The 18430-nt window shown below is 41.9% G+C and overlaps 1 protein-coding gene across 2 annotated transcripts in view; it reads right to left on the bottom strand.

Annotated features, from left to right (window-relative positions):
* NIPAL2 (NIPA like domain containing 2) overlaps nucleotides 1-14532 on the bottom strand; it is a 74076-nt gene extending 59544 nt beyond the window's left edge. The window contains exons 1-2 of one of the 2 annotated variants that reach the window (XM_045896170.3): nucleotides 14303-14527; nucleotides 9967-10132 (exon numbers count right to left, since the gene is read on the bottom strand). Coding sequence is in view for 1 of the 2 variants with exons in the window: in XM_045896169.3 (XP_045752125.1) it covers nucleotides 14303-14410 (108 nt within the window). In the remaining variant the exon portion in view is untranslated. Of the gene's footprint in view, nucleotides 1-9966; nucleotides 10133-14302 lie in introns of both variants that reach the window. The other variant, XM_045896169.3, reaches the window with a different exon arrangement.
* Nucleotides 14533-18430: the final 3898 nt, after the last annotated feature.

Genomic DNA, 18430 nt, shown 5'->3' with positions numbered 1-18430 from the left:
TTGCTTTTATATCCTCACATTAGTCATTGTTATGATTGTTTCATACAATCAATACTTGCCTTATTTATCCATGTTTATTTCTTTGCTCATCATTGCTCTTTTGAAAAAAAAAAACAGCTTTGAGATATAATTCACATACCATCACGTTCACCCTTTTAAAGTGTACAATTTAATAGCTTTCAGAATATTCAGAGTTATGCAACTATCACCACTATCTGATTTCAGAATATTTTCATCACCCCCCAAAACAAACTCTACACCCATTAGCACCCACTTCCCATTCCCTCCTCCCCTCAGTCCCTTGCAACCACCAAACTACTTTCTGTGTGGATTTGCCTATTGTGGGCATTTTATATAAAATGACTCATAACAATATGTGACCTTTTGTGTCTGGTTTCTTTCACTTAGCATGTTGTTTTCAAGGCTTACTATGGTATAGCATGGATCAGCATGGATCAAGAATGTAGAATATATCATTCCTTTGTATGAAATATTCCATTGTAAGGATTTATCACATTTTATTTACATATTCATCAGTTGATGGACATTTGGGTTGTTTCTACTTTTTGGATATTAACATTCTGGCATCTTAATTTTCTTTCTGGGTTCAGTGTCCTTCCTGAAGAAACCTTTAGTAGCTCTTTCAATGAAATCTTTGAGTTCCAGTTCTCTGTTATTCTGCAAATACCTTTATGTCATCTTTCCCCTTGAGTATAGAAATGCAGGCTGACAGTTACTTCATTCAGTGCTCTGATGATATTATTCTATTGTCACCTGGGGCTGCTTGTTGTTGAGAAGTAAGTTGTCAACCTAATTGTTGCTCCTTTGCAGATGGTCTGTCATTTTTCTCAGGATGCTCTTAAGATTTTGTCATTGGTTTTCAGCAGTTTCACTAGTTTTTCGGTATGTGAATTAGTTTTTGCTTAGGACTCATGCTTCCTCAATTTGAGGATTCATGTCTTTCACCAATTTGGTTAAGTTCTCAACTATTATCTATTTGAATGTCCTCTCCCTTTTGTTCTATTCTCTCCACATAGAACTCCTGTTATCAGTAATGTTAGATTCTTAAATACTATCCTTCTTGTTTCCTGTTAATATCATATTTCCAACTCTTTATCTCTTAATACTGTATTCTGGACAATTTCCTCTGACAGAAGATCTGTTCTAGGTTAGCTTTTCTGACTTCTGTCCTCTGAATTGAGTCTTTACACACTTCTATGTCTACATATATTCTACAATACTGCGATGATTTTGTACAAGTTCATTTTTCCTCTAGACTATAAGCTCCTTGAGGGCAGAACTGTGACTTACTTGTCAACTCATTTTTGTAACCCTAATGACTAGTATAGGACCTGGCAGAATGATGTTGTTTATTAAATGCTTTTTGAACTGATTATAAACTGTCTAGAAATAGCACATTTTGGCCTTTGGTCCTAGGAAGATCTCAAAGGGAATATTTTGTAATCAACTGGAGTTTGAATATACTAAGCTCTCAGTTTTTGTGAGAACACAAACTTGTCCCAGAATTCAGATTTCAACAATTAAGAGTTTCCACTAGTGTGCAATAAAAAGCTGCTTGCTGACATTTAAAATCTAGTTAATTCATATTATACAAAGAACAAGTAATATATAGGTATTAAAGCAGGTGTCAGAAACAGTTTCCTGATAAACTCAGTATATCTGATTCTTTATTTTTTCTGAAACTTTACCTAATTATTCAAGGTTAATTGCATACTCATTAAATTCATTTCACACATAATTATAAATAGTAGTAATAGAGTAAATCCTCATTAATGCCCCTAATTGAAGGGGAGGAATACTTCAAATTTGCAGTGTTTTTAAAAGAAGGTGGTTTAATTACCTTCAAGAACATACAGTAACTTGAAGTAACCAATATTAAATGCTGTTTCCAATTAGAGGCTCTGGTAAATGTGCTTTAATGACTACAAAATCCTCATCTGCAATCAAGAGTATCATTTGCATACAGTGAGCAGACCCTTATAAACTGCCATTTAAATTAAAGCTGTCTTGTTTACATCATTACTTTACTCAGAGTGTTCTCTGTTTTCTAGCATTTTAGAATTAGTGGGAGTTTAGATCTCCTCTCCTTCCCCCACCCCCTTTCTCCCCTTGTTGGTTTGGAGACTGCTCAGGAAAGAGAACAGAGGGGCTTGTGCAAAGTCACATAGCTAGAATCAGGCAAATTTTGGCCCCAAGCCACCCAGCTCATGTCTGAACCACTATGCCTTCGCCGACTGCAATCAGTAACCTTCTGGCTAGTCATTGTCAATTTACTACAATTTTAAAATTGCAAAATCTGTTTCTTTTTCTCAGCACAAGTCAAATAAAGCAAAGATAATAATCGAAAGGAAAGGTTGCTCCACCGCTCAATAATGCAGTTAGAAGTACAGGCCGGACACACAGAAAGATGCCCTTAATTTGTTCAGTGCTCTCTCTTGTCACCACTGTAGCTTAATTCCTGACTTTTCCAGGATGTCTTGGCAAACAGATGGTGGGAGCCACAGCAAACAATTTATCTGGAATGAGATTCAAAATATCAGCACTGACAAGTATCAAGGATGTTTTTGTTTTATTTGGAATAACAATCTTCTATCCTACCTTTTGTGCCAAGAGTGTTCTTTAGATATTTTGCATAAAGTTACTGACCTATAATCCATGGGTGGGGTGGGGGTGGTTTGGCCAGATGGAGGTGGGATATAACACGGGTGTGTGGAGTTGGTCATAGTATGTCCTGGTTCTGACTTTGAACTCAAACATATTCCTGGCTCTGCCTTCAAAACATAAATTCAGAATCAGACTCCAGTGGAGCTAGTGTGTGGTTCCAAAGAACCATAGATTCAGAGCTAGTTTTGAATGCTATAATAGTCATATTCACCTTGCAACTGGAATAATGCTATGTCTCCTATTCCAGGCAGTAAAATATGCCTGAACACGCAAGTGACAGATTTAGTTTTTAGTGCTGGAAATACCACAGCTTGGGTGATTTAGGTCAACTAGTCCCTGTGGGAATGACTATAAGAGCCTCAATCTGCAAGGGGATGAAATGTCTGAGAAATGGGTGTTCAGTTCACCCCATGTCACAGGAAACTCTTAGGAACGAGCTTACTGTTTTGCATTTGCGCCTTGTAAACTGGTAGACAATTACCTCCCCTCCAGAACAATTAGGAAGGGACAGGAGGACATCCAAATTCTTAGTAATACTTCGTAATATTTAAGTATTAGGAGTGAAGACTCATAGTGTATACAACTTACTTTGAAATGGCATATTACAATATAAAGTAAAAAAAAAAAAACATACAGAGAGAGAGAACAAACAAATGTTTCACAATGTTCACAACTGGTGAATCTCCAGGTGAAGGACATGTGGTGTTCATTGTTCTACTCTTCCTCACTTTATATAAGTTGGAAAATTTTCAAACTAAGAAGTTAAAAAACCACTGCTTTACAGACTCAATGAAGTTAAAGGGAATATGGATTCACTTAAAAAGAGTTAAAAGAGGAGATGACAAGAAAAGCAAGAAATATAAAGCAAGCCGGTTGAACCAAGGAAAGATATTAAGGGGGAAAATAAAACGACTGCACAACTTAAAACCACGTGCAGACACTGCTTAGGAGAAACGCACAAAGTGGAGGAAAAGGACACGAAATGCAAGGGGTTAGAGAGAAAAAAGGTAAGTATGGCAGAGACATCTCAAGGATGGTCACAGCAGATGCTATTCATTCAGTCATGCATCCATTTGGTATTTATTCCTCAACTGCCAAATATTAGGTTCTATGTCAGGAACTGAGGATGCAAAGTACCCTTGAGGAGCTCAGAAGAAGTAGAAAAAGCAACTGATAACAGACTAAGGCCACCTGCTAAATCTGTAATAGAGGTAGATGCTTTACAGAACCCATGGGAACAGAAGGGACAGAGAGTGCGAATCGACCTAGCTTGGAGAGTATATTAGCTACAGGAGTGGCTGCGATGACAAATTACCACAAACTTGGTGGCTTAAAACAACAGGAATGTATTCTTTCACAGTTTGGCAGACGAGAAACCCAGAATCAATTTCACTGGGCTGAAATCAAGATGGCAGAGCTACATTCCCTCTGAAGGCTCTAGAGAAGAATTCATTTCTTGCCTTTCCCATTTTCTGGTGGCTGCGGGCATATCGTTGGTTTATGGTTCTATCACTCTAATCTCTATCTCTATGGCCACATCACCGTCTCTTTTTTGTATGAAATCTCCCTGTGCCTCCCTCTTATATTAAGGTGGCATTTGGGGTCCATCCAAATAATCAAGGATAGTCTTCCTATCTCAAGAACTTTAACTTAATCATATCTGCAGTCAACAGGATACCTGAAGGGCCTTCAAGCAGAAGATGCCAGGAGAGCTGGACTGGAGAAGCAGGCAGGAGCCGCTATCTGCCATGAATCTGTAGGTGGCACAAAAGACTCTAAACTAGAGGACAGATGCAGATCTGACTTTGAAGAAGACTCATCCTGGCTGTAGTGTGGAGGATGAACTGGCAAGGAGCAAGACCAGAGAACAGGAAAACCATTTAGGAGACGACTTCAGGAGTTCGGAGAAGAAGTAGGGACAATGGGAGAGTTAATTACAAGTGGGCCATGAAGAAACAATATTCATATTCATCGTGGTAAACATTGGAGACAACGTGAAACATGTAATGCTTTTTGGATTACTGAATGGGTTGGACTATTCTTGCCACTAATTTCCTTTGCCCTTGCAGATTTGTCTGCAATACTAACCCAAACTGAGTTAAAACCATAATATCATATGTGGAAAAAAGAATAATGTTCAGGCATGACAGATTTTTAATTTGTTATCTCAGTTGTTGTATGCTATAAGGTTATTACCTTTCCACCCTGAGAAAATCTCATGACACTGGATCCAAATCTGGTGATTTAAAGCCAACAGACTAGATCTGGGTTACATAACACAGTATATCATTGCTATTCTTACAAGCAGTTCCATGCCAATTTGTAATCAACCTTAAAACCTAGGCAGAAAAAGCCGAACATATTGCCTTCCCATACAATTAAGAACTATTACATTTTGTCTTTTACTTGGGAACACATTGACTTACATAATTGTACATTCATTATTTTTATAAACCGAACTCCATTAAGGATAAACCTTACTAAGCTTACCAAGAAGCCACCATGTTTTTTGCCTTTGAGAAATCTAAGTTTCAGTAGAAAAAAAGTTTATGGGAAAAGTAACATATTTAACAACACATCCTTTGGGGGCTTTTAACACTTTGTGAAAAGGAGAGCAACAATTGTCAAGAAAGATGAGATACTGGTCCAGGAAGTCTTCAAACTTGGTTCTATTATAAAACAAATCAACCCCATAGAAGGTTGTGAAGGGAATCTTTGAAACAAGGGCAGACATGCTGAACACAAAGAATGCTATTGTTTCCATCCAGACAGATCTAAGGTCATAACTTTCAAATTTTGCAAGATCATATTCATAATAATTTAAAAACTCTGTAATCCCTTGTTTTCAAAGAAGCAGGATTTCAGTCTGCCTTTTGCAGGGCCAGCCCAGGCTTTGGAAGAGGCTTCCTCTCCTAAAGCTGGGAACCTGAGAGCTCTTGTAGCTATAAGTCCTTCCCTCACACCTGCCTGGGTTTCTGGGGGTATCTGTCCTTCTGAAGAGCAATGCCTGCCTTGAACTCTGTGTTTGGTTGGCTCCATCCCCCTGGAGATTAAACTCTATCAAGTATGTCAGGCATCAGCCACTGGGTGAGTTTCTGCCTGAGTATGAGGGAGGGATAATGACGTTGCTGCTCTCTGACAGACTTCTGCCAGAGAATCTTGCCACCCACCAGACCAGATCTTTCTGACAGCAAAGCAGGAATCAAGTTCAAGTGTTCTACACCTCTTAGGCATTGTGACTTGCACTCTTCATTGCTTCCAAAGGGCCACTCCTCATAGCCCAAATGATTTCCCCTATCCCCAAGCTCCTCCTTCCTGGCCAATGATGGTGACTCTGATTTAGGTCTGCAAATGTAGTTCAAAAGATTAATACAACACTTTACATGTAGCTCATGATTATTCTCAACTTTATGGCTGCAGCAGGTGCTTATAGCATGAGGTCTGCTTCTACCCTGCCCACAAAGGACCACTCATTTCTCCACTGCTGTGACTCAGACAGCCACATGCAAAGGTATATTACAGTTTCCCCTTCTGCTTTGGTGCTCTTATTTGCCATTACATACCTGTACTCTGTTAGTCTGGAAGCTTAATGTAAACAGTCTATTAGATAATATAGACAAGGGTAGCTTCACAGCAGTCCTTCAAACGTGGTTTATCAAGTAATTATAAAACATTCTCTCTCCCTCCCTGTCCCTCTCTCTTTCTTTCTCTCTCTCTCTCTCACACACACACATACAATATGTATATCACATATATATAGCTACATTTTGAGGACACAATCCACGTTTTCTGATTTCTTTGATATCACTGTCTAACACTGCTCTGTTAAGAAGGGCTCTCTGCTTGTGATTTTTATTGCATAGAATGTTGATGGCATTTTAGGCCCTCATTTGTTGCTTTGCTGACCAAGCTTAATATGGGCTGTGACAACAGGGAAGACAGTGCAGCTATGTCCCTAACATCCCTGGAACAATCAGAGATTTGCAAATCCAGAGGCTGAAGGAAACATAAAGGACCCCCCACCCCGAATTCACAGGATTCACCTCAAACTTGAATGAGATACTGGAAATGCTAACATGGCTTCTAGGATTCCATATAGTATTGCACTCATACACCATACCTTTTCCACCTAAATCCACTAAACTTTTAAGAGTTTCCAACTTACTGAAGAGGTGATTGTTGATGGTAAAGAAATTTCTAAGCAGGTAGAGATAAGAAAGAGACTAAGCAAGGGATACTACCTTTGCCAGATGATTCCCTTTGACTTTGCCATCAGTAGGAAAGACAGGGGCTCTTTGTAGATTTTTTTGGGGGGGGGTGATGTCTGAGGGGCTAAGTTTAGAATTTAGAAATAAGTCACCACTTACTTGGCATAAGGGTAATAAAAATATTTCAGAAGTTGATCCTATAACCTGAGCTTTTAAGGAGATTATCCTGTTCAGGTCTCACCCACAAAGGCAGGCAGGCTAAATAGGGGGCAACTTTTTAGGGCTGCTCATGTGAAGCAGGATACAGAAAAGGAAGGCCCTAAATGAGCTGGGAAGGGTGTTAGTTTGAGAGTTGCCCAAGTCGACAATAATCCATAGGAGGACATTGTTGTTAGGGCCACACAGTATCCCCTTCTCTTGGTTACAGGACCTCTCTTTCAGCTAGCCCTTCCTAAAAGTGCCCATGTTCTTTTGGGATGCCAAGTCCAGTAACTCTGCCCTTGGTGACTGGTATGGGAAAGTCCACAAACCTAACCTCATCCAGTCAGGCTGAAGCCCATTTATTTTCATTGGTTGAGAGAGTCAAGCTTCTTCTCCTGGAAGTGGAAGGAAGAATGTAGGCTAGTGGGGCGAGTCTGCTAAAAGTGGAACCAACAAACTCTAAGGAAGAGGACAGTGAGATCTGAGCCTTCGCATGTTGTTAGAGCTCCAGGATCAAGCCTTAGTTGAACCCAGAGTTCTCTTGGACTTTCACGTTAAGCTGATTATTTAAGCCAGTTAGTGTTAGGTTTTCTGTGACTTGCCAACTAATGCCTCTTTTATTTTTTAAAAAGATTTTATTTATTTATTTGACAGAGAGAGGGAGAGCACAAGCAGGGGGAGTGGCAGGCAGACAGAGAGGGAGAAGCAGGCTCCCGGTAGGGAGCCCGACGCGGGGCTCGATCCCAGGACCCCGGGATCAGGACATGAGCCAAAGGCAGACGCTTAACCGACTGAGCCACCCAGTTGCCTGCAAACTAATGCCTCTTAATTACAAAGCATTCTTGGTTAGGGAAACCAAGTTAAGCTAGAAGAGAGACAGATTCCTACAGCAAACTTAGTTTGGCCAGTGATCCAAATTACTCCAAGAAGAAACCAACTGGAGAGGTACAAAGAAGGAGGTGTGGGGGATTTCAGAAACCTGTGCTGAGGCTGCAGGCAGGCAGCAGGACAATCCTTGGAGGCAGACCTTGGGAGGACCTGTCAAGGCCAGGGTCTCTGAAGGAGTCTGGCCAGGCCAAACACAATCTTTGGTGAGGTGTGGCGCTCGGGACTAAGCGTATGTTAGCTTGTATTTACAAAAGGGGACAGTCCACACCTCCAACGTGTGCCAAAGATGACAGGAGGCCATCTGAAGAATGACCAAAGGCAGGGCAAGTGACAAGTGAAAGCACATGCTAAGAACCATGTGAGGGGAAGTGGAGTGTTATCTGCCAGCCGCCAGGCAATCAGGGCATTCCGGTGAACCAGGACGGACTGGGGGCGGGGGGCAGGGGGAGGGGGCGGGCGGTGAGCTCTGACTTTATGGAAAATGTAAGTTTATCTGGAACACAGTGGAAGATGAGTTATAAAAAGGTGTAAACTGAATAGAGTAATACTGGACCTTTAGGAAAAAACAAACAGGCAAACCCAAGCTAACATAAATGCCCCCATGGAAATCTCAACATTAATGGCGCCTGAGCCCTTCCCAGGCTGGGAGTGCTTGTCTTGCTGATTGAACTACAATCAGAGTCTGGTAATAGGATCACACTACTGCCACCTAACCCCTCTATCACTGTTCCCAGTTCTGCACACCCATCCCCCCAGCCCAGGAGTTGGCAAGTGGCAGAAGACGTAGGAGGAATCCTTCCCTTAGCACTAACAAGTGTTCCAATGAGGAAAGTACTGCAATTAGGAAGTGCTCTGGAATGTGAATATGTTTGCAGAGTGATGGGGAGCCAAACATCAAAGGGAGTGAGGAAGGCGCTAGATACAGAGAAATCAGCAGTTTTAGATTAAAAAAGGAAAGGTTAACATCAAACATCTGACACGATTTCTCTTATTTCCATTTGCAATGAGCTAAGTCCAATAATTATGAATCATCAGAAATATTATTTTATGACATTTCCTATAAAATAGGTTGACTGTAATACTACTAGTAATAATAGCTAGTATTTATTTGAGTACTTTCTATGTGTCTGGCACTTTGCTAATTTTCGGACATACATCACCTTATCCTATTCCTACATCAACCCTGCAAGGTATGTATTATTATTATTACCATTTCAATAGAGAAAGCCAATATTTGGAGAAATTAAGAGACTTGCCAACATCTCTGGTAAAAAGACTCAGCTTTTAAAAATGCACTATACAAAAACAAAAAGGATAGCTTAGGGGAACATCATCCTTTCCACGGTAAGCTCTCAAATGCCAACTTGAACAGTCATCATCATTTTTAAAAAGGAATTATTTAAGTAATTCTCAATCGCTTGTTTAAGCAAACAAAGTGAATATGGCATACCACTTCCCACAAGGTGAATATGGTATATACCATTATCCACCTGGGTAAAACATGCAAGTTGAACAGTTATTGCAATGCCAATAATATTTTTAAAACTTAAAAAAATTATAGAATATAATAGATACAGACAACTTCAAAGAGAATGATACAGATAAATAAATTACTAAAATGAATTATTAGAAGGCAAACACCCTTATAACACAATCCAGATCAAGACGCCCTCCCTTTGCCCCATCTCATCACACCAGCCCCCCTCCCACAAGGAACCACTGGCCTGACTTTATTGTAATAATTTTCTTGCCTTTCCTTGTAGTTTTTTAGGTCTCTTAATTTACAACTTCTCCATCTTCTCCCTTTTCTTTGTTGTAAAAATAATTTTTGAAGAAATGGAGCCATTTCAACCTGTCAAATGGCAATGTTAGCCTGAATTTGCTGATTGCATCAATACAAATATTATAACTAGTTAGTATAAATCAAGCCATAAGGAGGAGATCAGGTAGAATGAAATGCAAACATCTTGTCCGCCAAACTCACAGGAGCATTAAGACTTTTTTCCTCTAACAAAAACCATGGGATGATGATGATGATGATGATGGTGATGATGATGATTTATTTTGTTTTCACAAAAGCTTTGATATAGTTGCCTTGAGGTAATCTGTTTCTTCCTCTTGCTGCCTCATACATATATCTTGTAGAAAATCTGGTAACAGGAAAATGCCATGTTGGATATATAAGGGATGCAAAAAAAATCAATAAGCATAAATAAAACAAAAAAAAAAAAAAGGATTTTTTTTCTTGGGAATGAAAAGGAAAGGACCAGCAACCTCTACCCAGCACTTCGGTTATTTGGAAATTTTGGCACTTTTCTTTCTTTAAGAGACAGACAGATGCAGCTACCAACAGAAAAGAAATAGATGGTATCAAAGCAAAAATCAATAAAAGGGTGATATAAAACTCAAAGCAATTTTTCTTTAGTGCAATGAAATAAGCCATATTCATTCCCCTCCTCACGTTGCCTCTCACTACCACTTCTTTTCAAGCCATAGTTTCTAAGCAATGGCCTTCAGGCAAGGAAAAAGGATAGCTGTGTAGTTAAACCTACTTGCTGTAAGATCTTGGGGCAAGTTGTTTAGAGGTTTCCTTACGTGAACAGTGAAGCTAATATGTACCTTACGAGGTTGTTGTTGGGGCCTCCACTGAGATAACAGCTATAAAGTGTCACATAGTAAATGCATAACAAATGTCAGTCTCTTGGCTTTGCCTCTTCCTGGCCAAGTTCTATCAATTTTCCTTTAAATATGTTGACTTTAAACATTCAAGCCATTGAAAATCAAAAATTCAAATAAAGGACATAAAAAATTCTGAATTTTCATTTCACCCTATGCAGAATAAACCTTTTTGACGATGTCCTTGTGAATTTAGATACTTAGCAATATGCTTAAACTTTACGAACCAGGGACAAAACCCCTCCTTTACAATACTCCCCACGTTCATCCTTTCCTGTCGATTCCCTCCATAACCTTGCTGGTTTGGCACTGTTTCATCAATCAGATGGCAAAAGGGAGACTGAAGATCTTCTATTCCAACCCTCATTTTCCTGGAGAGGAAACTGAAGCCTAAGGACACTCTAGTTCACAGCAGAGACTAGACTACAGCCTCTAACACTGGTTGCAAATTAGGTGCCTACAGGGGCCAGTATGTAAAAGAGATGAGAGTAAAGGGAGGGGCTTAGGTGGGGAGCACAGCTGTCATAAACTGTGAACTTCTGCTCACAGTACCACGTGGGAGAAAAGGCCAAGTGCTGCTAGAACTTTGAACATTTAAAGAGATCACCGAAACTTGAAACTTTATATATAATCTACTTGCTTTTAAATGCTGGCAATGTATTAAACATTTTTTTAAGCCTCTTTGCAGGTCAAACAAGACATATCTGTGGGCTGGATTTAGCCAATTTGAGGCCTCTGCATCAACACTGTTAACCCTAAGTTAAATTTCTTTAATTTGCTTTGATTCTCATATTCCTTGCTAAAACAACAACAACAACAACAACACAAACAAAAAAACAACCTTCAAGGGCTCCCCATTGCCAACAAGATAAAGTTCAAACTTCTTAACCAGTCCTTCCAGGCAATCCATGACTATATTTAAGACCCCAAATTATATTTCCACCGTACAGTCTCTGTCCTCCCCTGCAACCAGAATGGCCACCGATTACTACATCAGGTATAAAAATAGTCAGAAAGTCACCTGCCCAGGCCATGGGCTGTCCTTGGTCCCCAGACTTTCCCTCTCTTGGAATCCCTTCCACCTGTGCACTCCCATCAGTGAAACTCTGCCCGTCCGTAAGTGCCCAGCTGAAATACCACCTTTTCACAAAACATCCCTGATGGCCCCTGCACAAAGCCACCTTGCTCCGAATTTCCACAGGACTTTATATCACTCACATGACACTTAAAACATACTGCCTTGTTTTGGAGTATAGCTCATTTCCCCTAGCACCTCATAACACTCCTGGAGGGAAGGGTGAATAGGTTCACGTGTTTTGTACAAAGTAGGGGGCTCAATAATTGTCTCAGAAATATTACCCTTTTATACTGAAAACTTGTGGATCAAACATTAAGAAAACACGTTTACCGAACTCCACCACACCTGTACTTTTAGAGGCAGACTCTTGAGTGACAAAAAGGAGCAAAGACCTCACTTCTCTGGCTTCCCAAAACATTTTCCCCACTGAACTACTACCTTCTACCCGCTTTAGGATTTCCTCCTCTAGAAGCACTCACATTTTTGGCTTGGAAAACATTGCTTCCAAGAGACCACTGTTAAATATTCATCTGTTATGTGAAAGTGTTGTCTTTCTCTAGGAATAAGGTTAATTGATCAGTCTGATGATTATCACTTGGAAAGACGCAGAGAGCTGGGCTACTGTCAACAAATAGTTCAGTTGTGATAAAACTGATTAAACCATGACTACTCAGCAACCAAGGCTAATTTTGAGTGTGAGAGTCCTAAACTGAGATCTCCCATTTTTGTTTTTCGGGAGCCACTCCCATTTTCAGTCATCTACATTTGGCCGTGTCAAGAAAGAAAAGAAAAGAAAAAAAAAAAGATTAGACTCCATTTTATTTTTGTTGGCCTGGCCCGCACTAGAGGCACTCAATAAAATGCTGAATTAATTTCAAAAAATCAATTTTCACACTCTTCTAAGTCTTATAAGATGGCCTAAATCTGTACAATATTGGGAAAAGTTGATACAACCTTACCTCAAACTAGGTATAGTTTGGATGTCAGTTGAGTAATTTCAATTAGCATATCCTGGATACACCCTTTTAAATCTGTACAAATATATACTGTCAAAGGCAAGTTAGGCCTTGCAAACATCAAGTTAGGTCCCCATATTTATGTCACGTGGTAATCGGTTTTGCTGTTAGAGAGCCAAGACAATCTTGAATTCCAGGAAACATCAAGGAAAACTGACTACAGGAGTTTCAACTCTGAGAACAATGTTTTTTCCTGTTTTGGATGATGCCATTGTAGGTCACAACTACTAACCCTCTAATTTCTTTACCAAAAGAAAAAAGTTCATTCTTAAACCTTTACTGGGAGTACCTCTAGCAGAAGCACATTATAGCATGTTTATAATATATACTAGCGTAAGCATAATTTAAGAGAGAGACTCAAAGATCTTTCCATAAAAAAGCATTTTTTTTCTTTGTAACTGCTGTGAAGGAAGAACTGGAAGAGTTAAAAAACAGTGACCAAGAGGCTCTGAGTCCCCTCATTTTTCCTACTTTAGTACGTTTTGTGGTGAGACAGACTTCAAGCAATACCCTCTCCTTTGTTGAAAACGAATAAGGTGAACATGCTTATCCTGTCTTTATATAAATTTTCTGTGTTAAATTTCTGAAAACAAAATTTCAATATTTTATAAATTAACATTCAAAACACTTTTCAAGTGTTCTTAGAGGAATTCTAGACCTTTGATTATTGGTTAAAAAACGATGTAGCCAACAGTAACAAATACTTTGATTATATTGTTGCAAACTAAGAAGGCCCACGGATTTGTTAAAGAACAAGAAAAAAGTAACACACTTATGAACCCAGGAGGAAGCCCGGGATCCACTACGTCAAGATCTCTTGCTCCCACTTGAAAGAATATAAATGCGCCCAGAGGAAGGGCTTGCCAGGGCTGTTTTTCTATCTTAAACCAAGACGAAAATAAATGGGCAGCTCCACTCCCCTTTGATCTTCTTCAATGTGTATTTCCAGCACAAACTGGCATTGCTTAGGCTGCCGATGTTCCCCCAGAGGACCGGTGGGACAGAAGGAGAGAGTCATGCAATCGCAACCCAAGAATATGGGTGTTCTTCGCACGGAAATGGAAGCGCCGTGCTGGGCCAGCGGGGACACACGCGCGCGCAGAGCATCTGCGCGGAGGGGACATTTGGAAGCCCTTAATGAGTTCCCTGCTTCTGAGAATGGGGTGTCATTTTTCACTGTGAAATGATCGGGATGGAGGGGAACTGAATATGGGTGGAGGGCAGTCACCCCACACTCCTAGAATCCTTCCGGGAGCGGGCGGATTCGGGCTGGAGAGGCGGGAATGTTCGGGACCAAGAGGCCCCGGAATGACCCCGCAGAGGTCGGAGCCGCAGACCTAAGCGCCCCACTCCCAGGGACTGATGCGGCGGGAGTGAGGCCGGGGGGGGGGCCGCGCTCTCCCACAGCAGGGGTACTTCGGTGAACGTGTGGAAACATCACGTCAGCTCTTCCCGGCGTCTGAGAGCCGGCAGGCGCGCGGCCGAGGAGCAGGAGGCGCCGCGGCCCCGCCCGTGTCCCCAGCGGGCGACTGGGGCGGCCGGCCCCTTACCTGGTTCCTGCGGTACCACGCGCCCGACAGGGAGCCGTTGCTGGCGCCCAGCGCCCAGTACGTGAAGTTCCGGGACAGCTCGTCCACCGCAGCCGAGGCGGCGGCCATTGGGGCTCGTTCCCGGCGCTCGGGCTCGGGCTCGGGCTGCCTCCGGCCCCGCAGCTCCGCCAGGCGCCGCGGAGGAGGCGCGCCCCGCCGAGGCCGCGCCCGGGCCGCGCCGAGGCCACTTCCTGCTCGGCGCCCGGGACGGCGGGCGCGCCGCGGGCACCTGGCTCCCGCCCCCGCGCGGCGGCAGGTGCGGCTTCCGCCCGCCCGCCCGCCCGCCCCCGCGGCTCGGTCCTCGGGCGCCAGTGCCCGCGGGGACCGCCGCCGTCTGCGGCCTCTCGGGGCGGCCCGGCTCGCGGCGCCTCGTCGGGGCCGCGGGGCCTGGGCGCTCGGCGTCCTCGCTGGCCAGACCGCCCAGGGCGGATCCCCGTGCGCGCGGGTGGCCGCACCTGCTGGGGCGAGAAGGAGGTGTCTCCAAAGGCGCTTCCAGCCCCAGCGAGCGCTCGGTCAGGACGCACTGAAGTGAATGGGAGAGAAGCCCCTCCGTCTAGCCCAAAGCAGCCCCCTTCACCCCGTCTGTACCTGGCAGTTCCAGCTCTCTATCACACTTCCAGTGTTTCTCACTTGAACTTTCAAAGTTGTTTGCATACGGCAAAGTCACGAGTTCCCGAAAATATTATAAGCAACACGAGAATGAAGGTTGGATCGATTAAATCTCAATATCAACAACTGATAGATCTTAGTAAATATTCCCGCAATGAAGGAAGGAATCTCCTGCTGGTAGCTGGAGGACCCCAAAGTTTCCTTCAGAAATGGGGCTTACTTCAGATGGAACCAGAAGGAATTGCTGAAATGTTGCCAGCTGCTGGATTTAAGAATTTAGAATGGGAGATAATTGTTAATGGTCTTAAAGAACTCTAGATGTTTTGGTTTTGTCTGTATTCAAATTCTACTGTTACTACACAAATGACTTGTAAGGTATCACTGACCTTGAGAATCCTGTGATTCTATATTGTTGCCTGAAGCCCTGGCACTTGCAATTCTTTTGTTTACACAATGCTGAGATTCTTCTTACATAATGTATTTTGACTGCCATGCCTTCATTACAGAGAGACCTTCAAGAAAAGAGAATAGCTGCCTAGTGAAAAACTGGGAGAAACTTTTCAGTGTTTATTAGGGGATGTGTGCAAATGAGAGAAGGAAATGAGAAAAATATCACTTTAGGTAAAGAAATAACAAGACATGTCATCTGGGAAGCTGTGTGGTTTCTTGCTTGAGCACCACCCAAAATGCTCAATGAACAGTTAATAGGGTAGCTAACTGTACGCAATTTTAAGAGGTTCACTTATTTCAAATAAATATCTGAAGGGAAAAGTGTCTATTTTTTATATCTTCTATAATATCACATTAACTTGTGTTGGTGACCTTATTAATGCTTCCTTCAGTTGAGCTGCTTTAGGGTACCAGTAACGGAATACCCTAGTAAAAGTGGCTTAGACAACAAGCATCTATTATCCCCGGAGGAAATTTTGTTCTGTATGGCTCAATGATATCATCACTTCCATCTTTCTGCTGTACCATCCCGGATATATCAGGCTTTTCCCTTTTCATGGTGGCAGCTCCAGGCATTACATGCAAACAGGACCACATCTAGGGAAAAAAAAGAAAAACAAAAACGAGGCGTATCTTCTTCTTTTTTTTAAAGATTTTATTTATTTATTTGACAGAGAGAGAGAGAGCAAAAGCAGGGGGAGCACCAGAGGGAGAGGGAGAAGCAGGCTCTCCGCTGAACAGGGAGCCCAATGCGGGGCTCTATCCCAGGACCCTGGGATCATGACCTGAGTCGAAAGGCAGATAGATGTTTAACAGACTGAGCCACCCTGGCGCCCAAGAGGCATTTCTTCTTATGCATCTTTTGATTAGAGGAAAACTTTTTTCAGATTCCCCCAGCAGACTCCCTTTCAGGTCCCTTTAGCCAGGACTGGGTCACACGCCCATCCATGCTCTACGTGCAAAAGGAAGCTGGGAAAGTGACTCTCAGGCATTTCCAGCCTTCAGAGTGGGAGTGGAGCTCTATCAGCAAGGAAGAAGCCAGGATGGGGTGGGAGGGTACTATCAGCAGAACCTGGCACAACCACTCCTCAGTATATTCTATCAGCCAGATTGTAACTAGTCATACTGTCTCTAACAAGCAAGATAATAAATGGATCGTGTCACTTTCCTGTTTCAAATGCTACCAAACCTCCCCATTGACACAATAAAGTTCACACTTTTTAAGCTTGGCATATGAGATACTTTATGATCTGGCCCCCCTACGCTGCTACACTCAAATTACTCCCACTTTATTTTTTTAATTAAAAAGATCATTTTCTGTTTCTTTGCATTTGTTTAAAAGACGTCTAATTTTGGAGGAAGACAGCACTTGGTACAGAAGAAGTGTGATGTGTAGCTTGTGACATGCTGTTCTCCAGAGTCCAAGATGCCACTGCCGTTGCTGTGGTTGTCCTAGTGCGTGGGGGTGGTTGGAACAAAGAATTCGTGACCAATGTTCCTTTCCACTCAGTTCACAAGGAGGCGGCAGGAATGCTGTGTGAGCTATTTTGGTCCCAGCAGAGTAGGAGTTGCTGGAGGCTGTTCAGGGCTTTATGACGGCCTCTATCTCTTGCGGGTTTTCTTCCAGGGATATCCTGTTCACTTTATAGGACACCAAAAGCCTTCGATCAACTGCCTGTTTTGAGCACTGAAATGGTGGAGGTCTGTTCCTCAGTTAATTCAAGGAATTCTGTTCTGGTGCCACATCATTTGAAGCTAAATCCTGACTCCACTGCAGATTGGCTGTGTGATTTTGATCAAGTTGCTTAATTTCTCTGTGCTTTGCATTCATCATCTGTAAAATGGAGCTGATGAGTACTGAAACATAGAAAGTACTCATTGAGTGCTATCATTTACTACTTACGACCGTGGGAGAGGGAAGAATTCTTTAAACAAACAAATACACACAAAAATATAAACCACAGAGGATAAGATTGATAACACACAATTGCAATAAAATTAAGAATCTTCATATATCAATAGACCATAAAATATAAAAAGATAAGTCACAAAGTGAGAACATTATTTGTCACGACATATAACCGACAAAGGTTCACATCCAGAATATGTAAATAACTCCGATAGGTCAATAAGAAAATGCCAGATAACCCAGCAGAAAAAAGGGCAAAAACATAAACAGGCATATTTCATAAGATAAAGCATAAATGGCTGATAAACATATGAAATGCTTCTGTCTCACCAATAATTAGGAAAATGCAAATTAAAAAGCCTAATGAGAATCCATTTATACCTACATGGTTGGCAAAAAAATTTTTTTTTTAATTTTTGTATTGTTTCAGTTCATTTGGGCTGCTATACCAAAATACTAACAACTGGATAGCTTATAAACAACAGAAATTCATTTCTCTCAGTTTTGAGGCTGGGAAGCCCCAAGATCAAGGCACCAGCATGGTCACATTCAGGAAGGCCCTTTTCCTCGTTCACAGCCAGCACCTATGGGCTAGAGATCTCTCTGGAGCCTCTTTTATAAGGCACTAATCTTATTTATGAAGGCTCCACTTTCCAAGGCCTCACCTACTAATATCATCAACCTTTGGGCAGGTTTGGATTTTAACACATGAATTTTGGGGGGACACAAACATTCAGATCACGGCACATACAAATTTTGGTAAGGATGTGGAGTAACAGAAACTCCTTTTCACTGCTGATGCTATTGACACTGGAAATAGTTTGACATGATTTGGTAAAGATAAAGGTACTTCTGTGAATTTCACTCTTAGGTATATGCCCCAGGGAAACATGGGTAGCAGGAGAGATGTACAAGGATAACAACACTCTTTGCAAAAGCAAAACAAACCAACAAAAAATGGCGACACCTCAAGTGTCCATCAACAGAAGAAACAGTGGGCAAGTGAACTTTGATACTCTTACACAATAAACTACTAGACAGCAATGAAATTGCCTATACCACAGCTATCCGGTATCCACACTGACATGGATGAATCCCACAAACAAGATATTGAGCTAAAA

The sequence above is a fragment of the Mirounga angustirostris genome, unplaced genomic scaffold (genome assembly GCF_029215605.1).
Source record: "Mirounga angustirostris isolate CCGP_5_RB_7025 unplaced genomic scaffold, mMirAng1.0.hap1 SCAF_4, whole genome shotgun sequence".
In the NCBI taxonomy this organism is placed as follows: domain Eukaryota; kingdom Metazoa; phylum Chordata; class Mammalia; order Carnivora; family Phocidae; genus Mirounga; species Mirounga angustirostris.
This window is presented reverse-complemented; position numbering and strand designations above follow the sequence as displayed.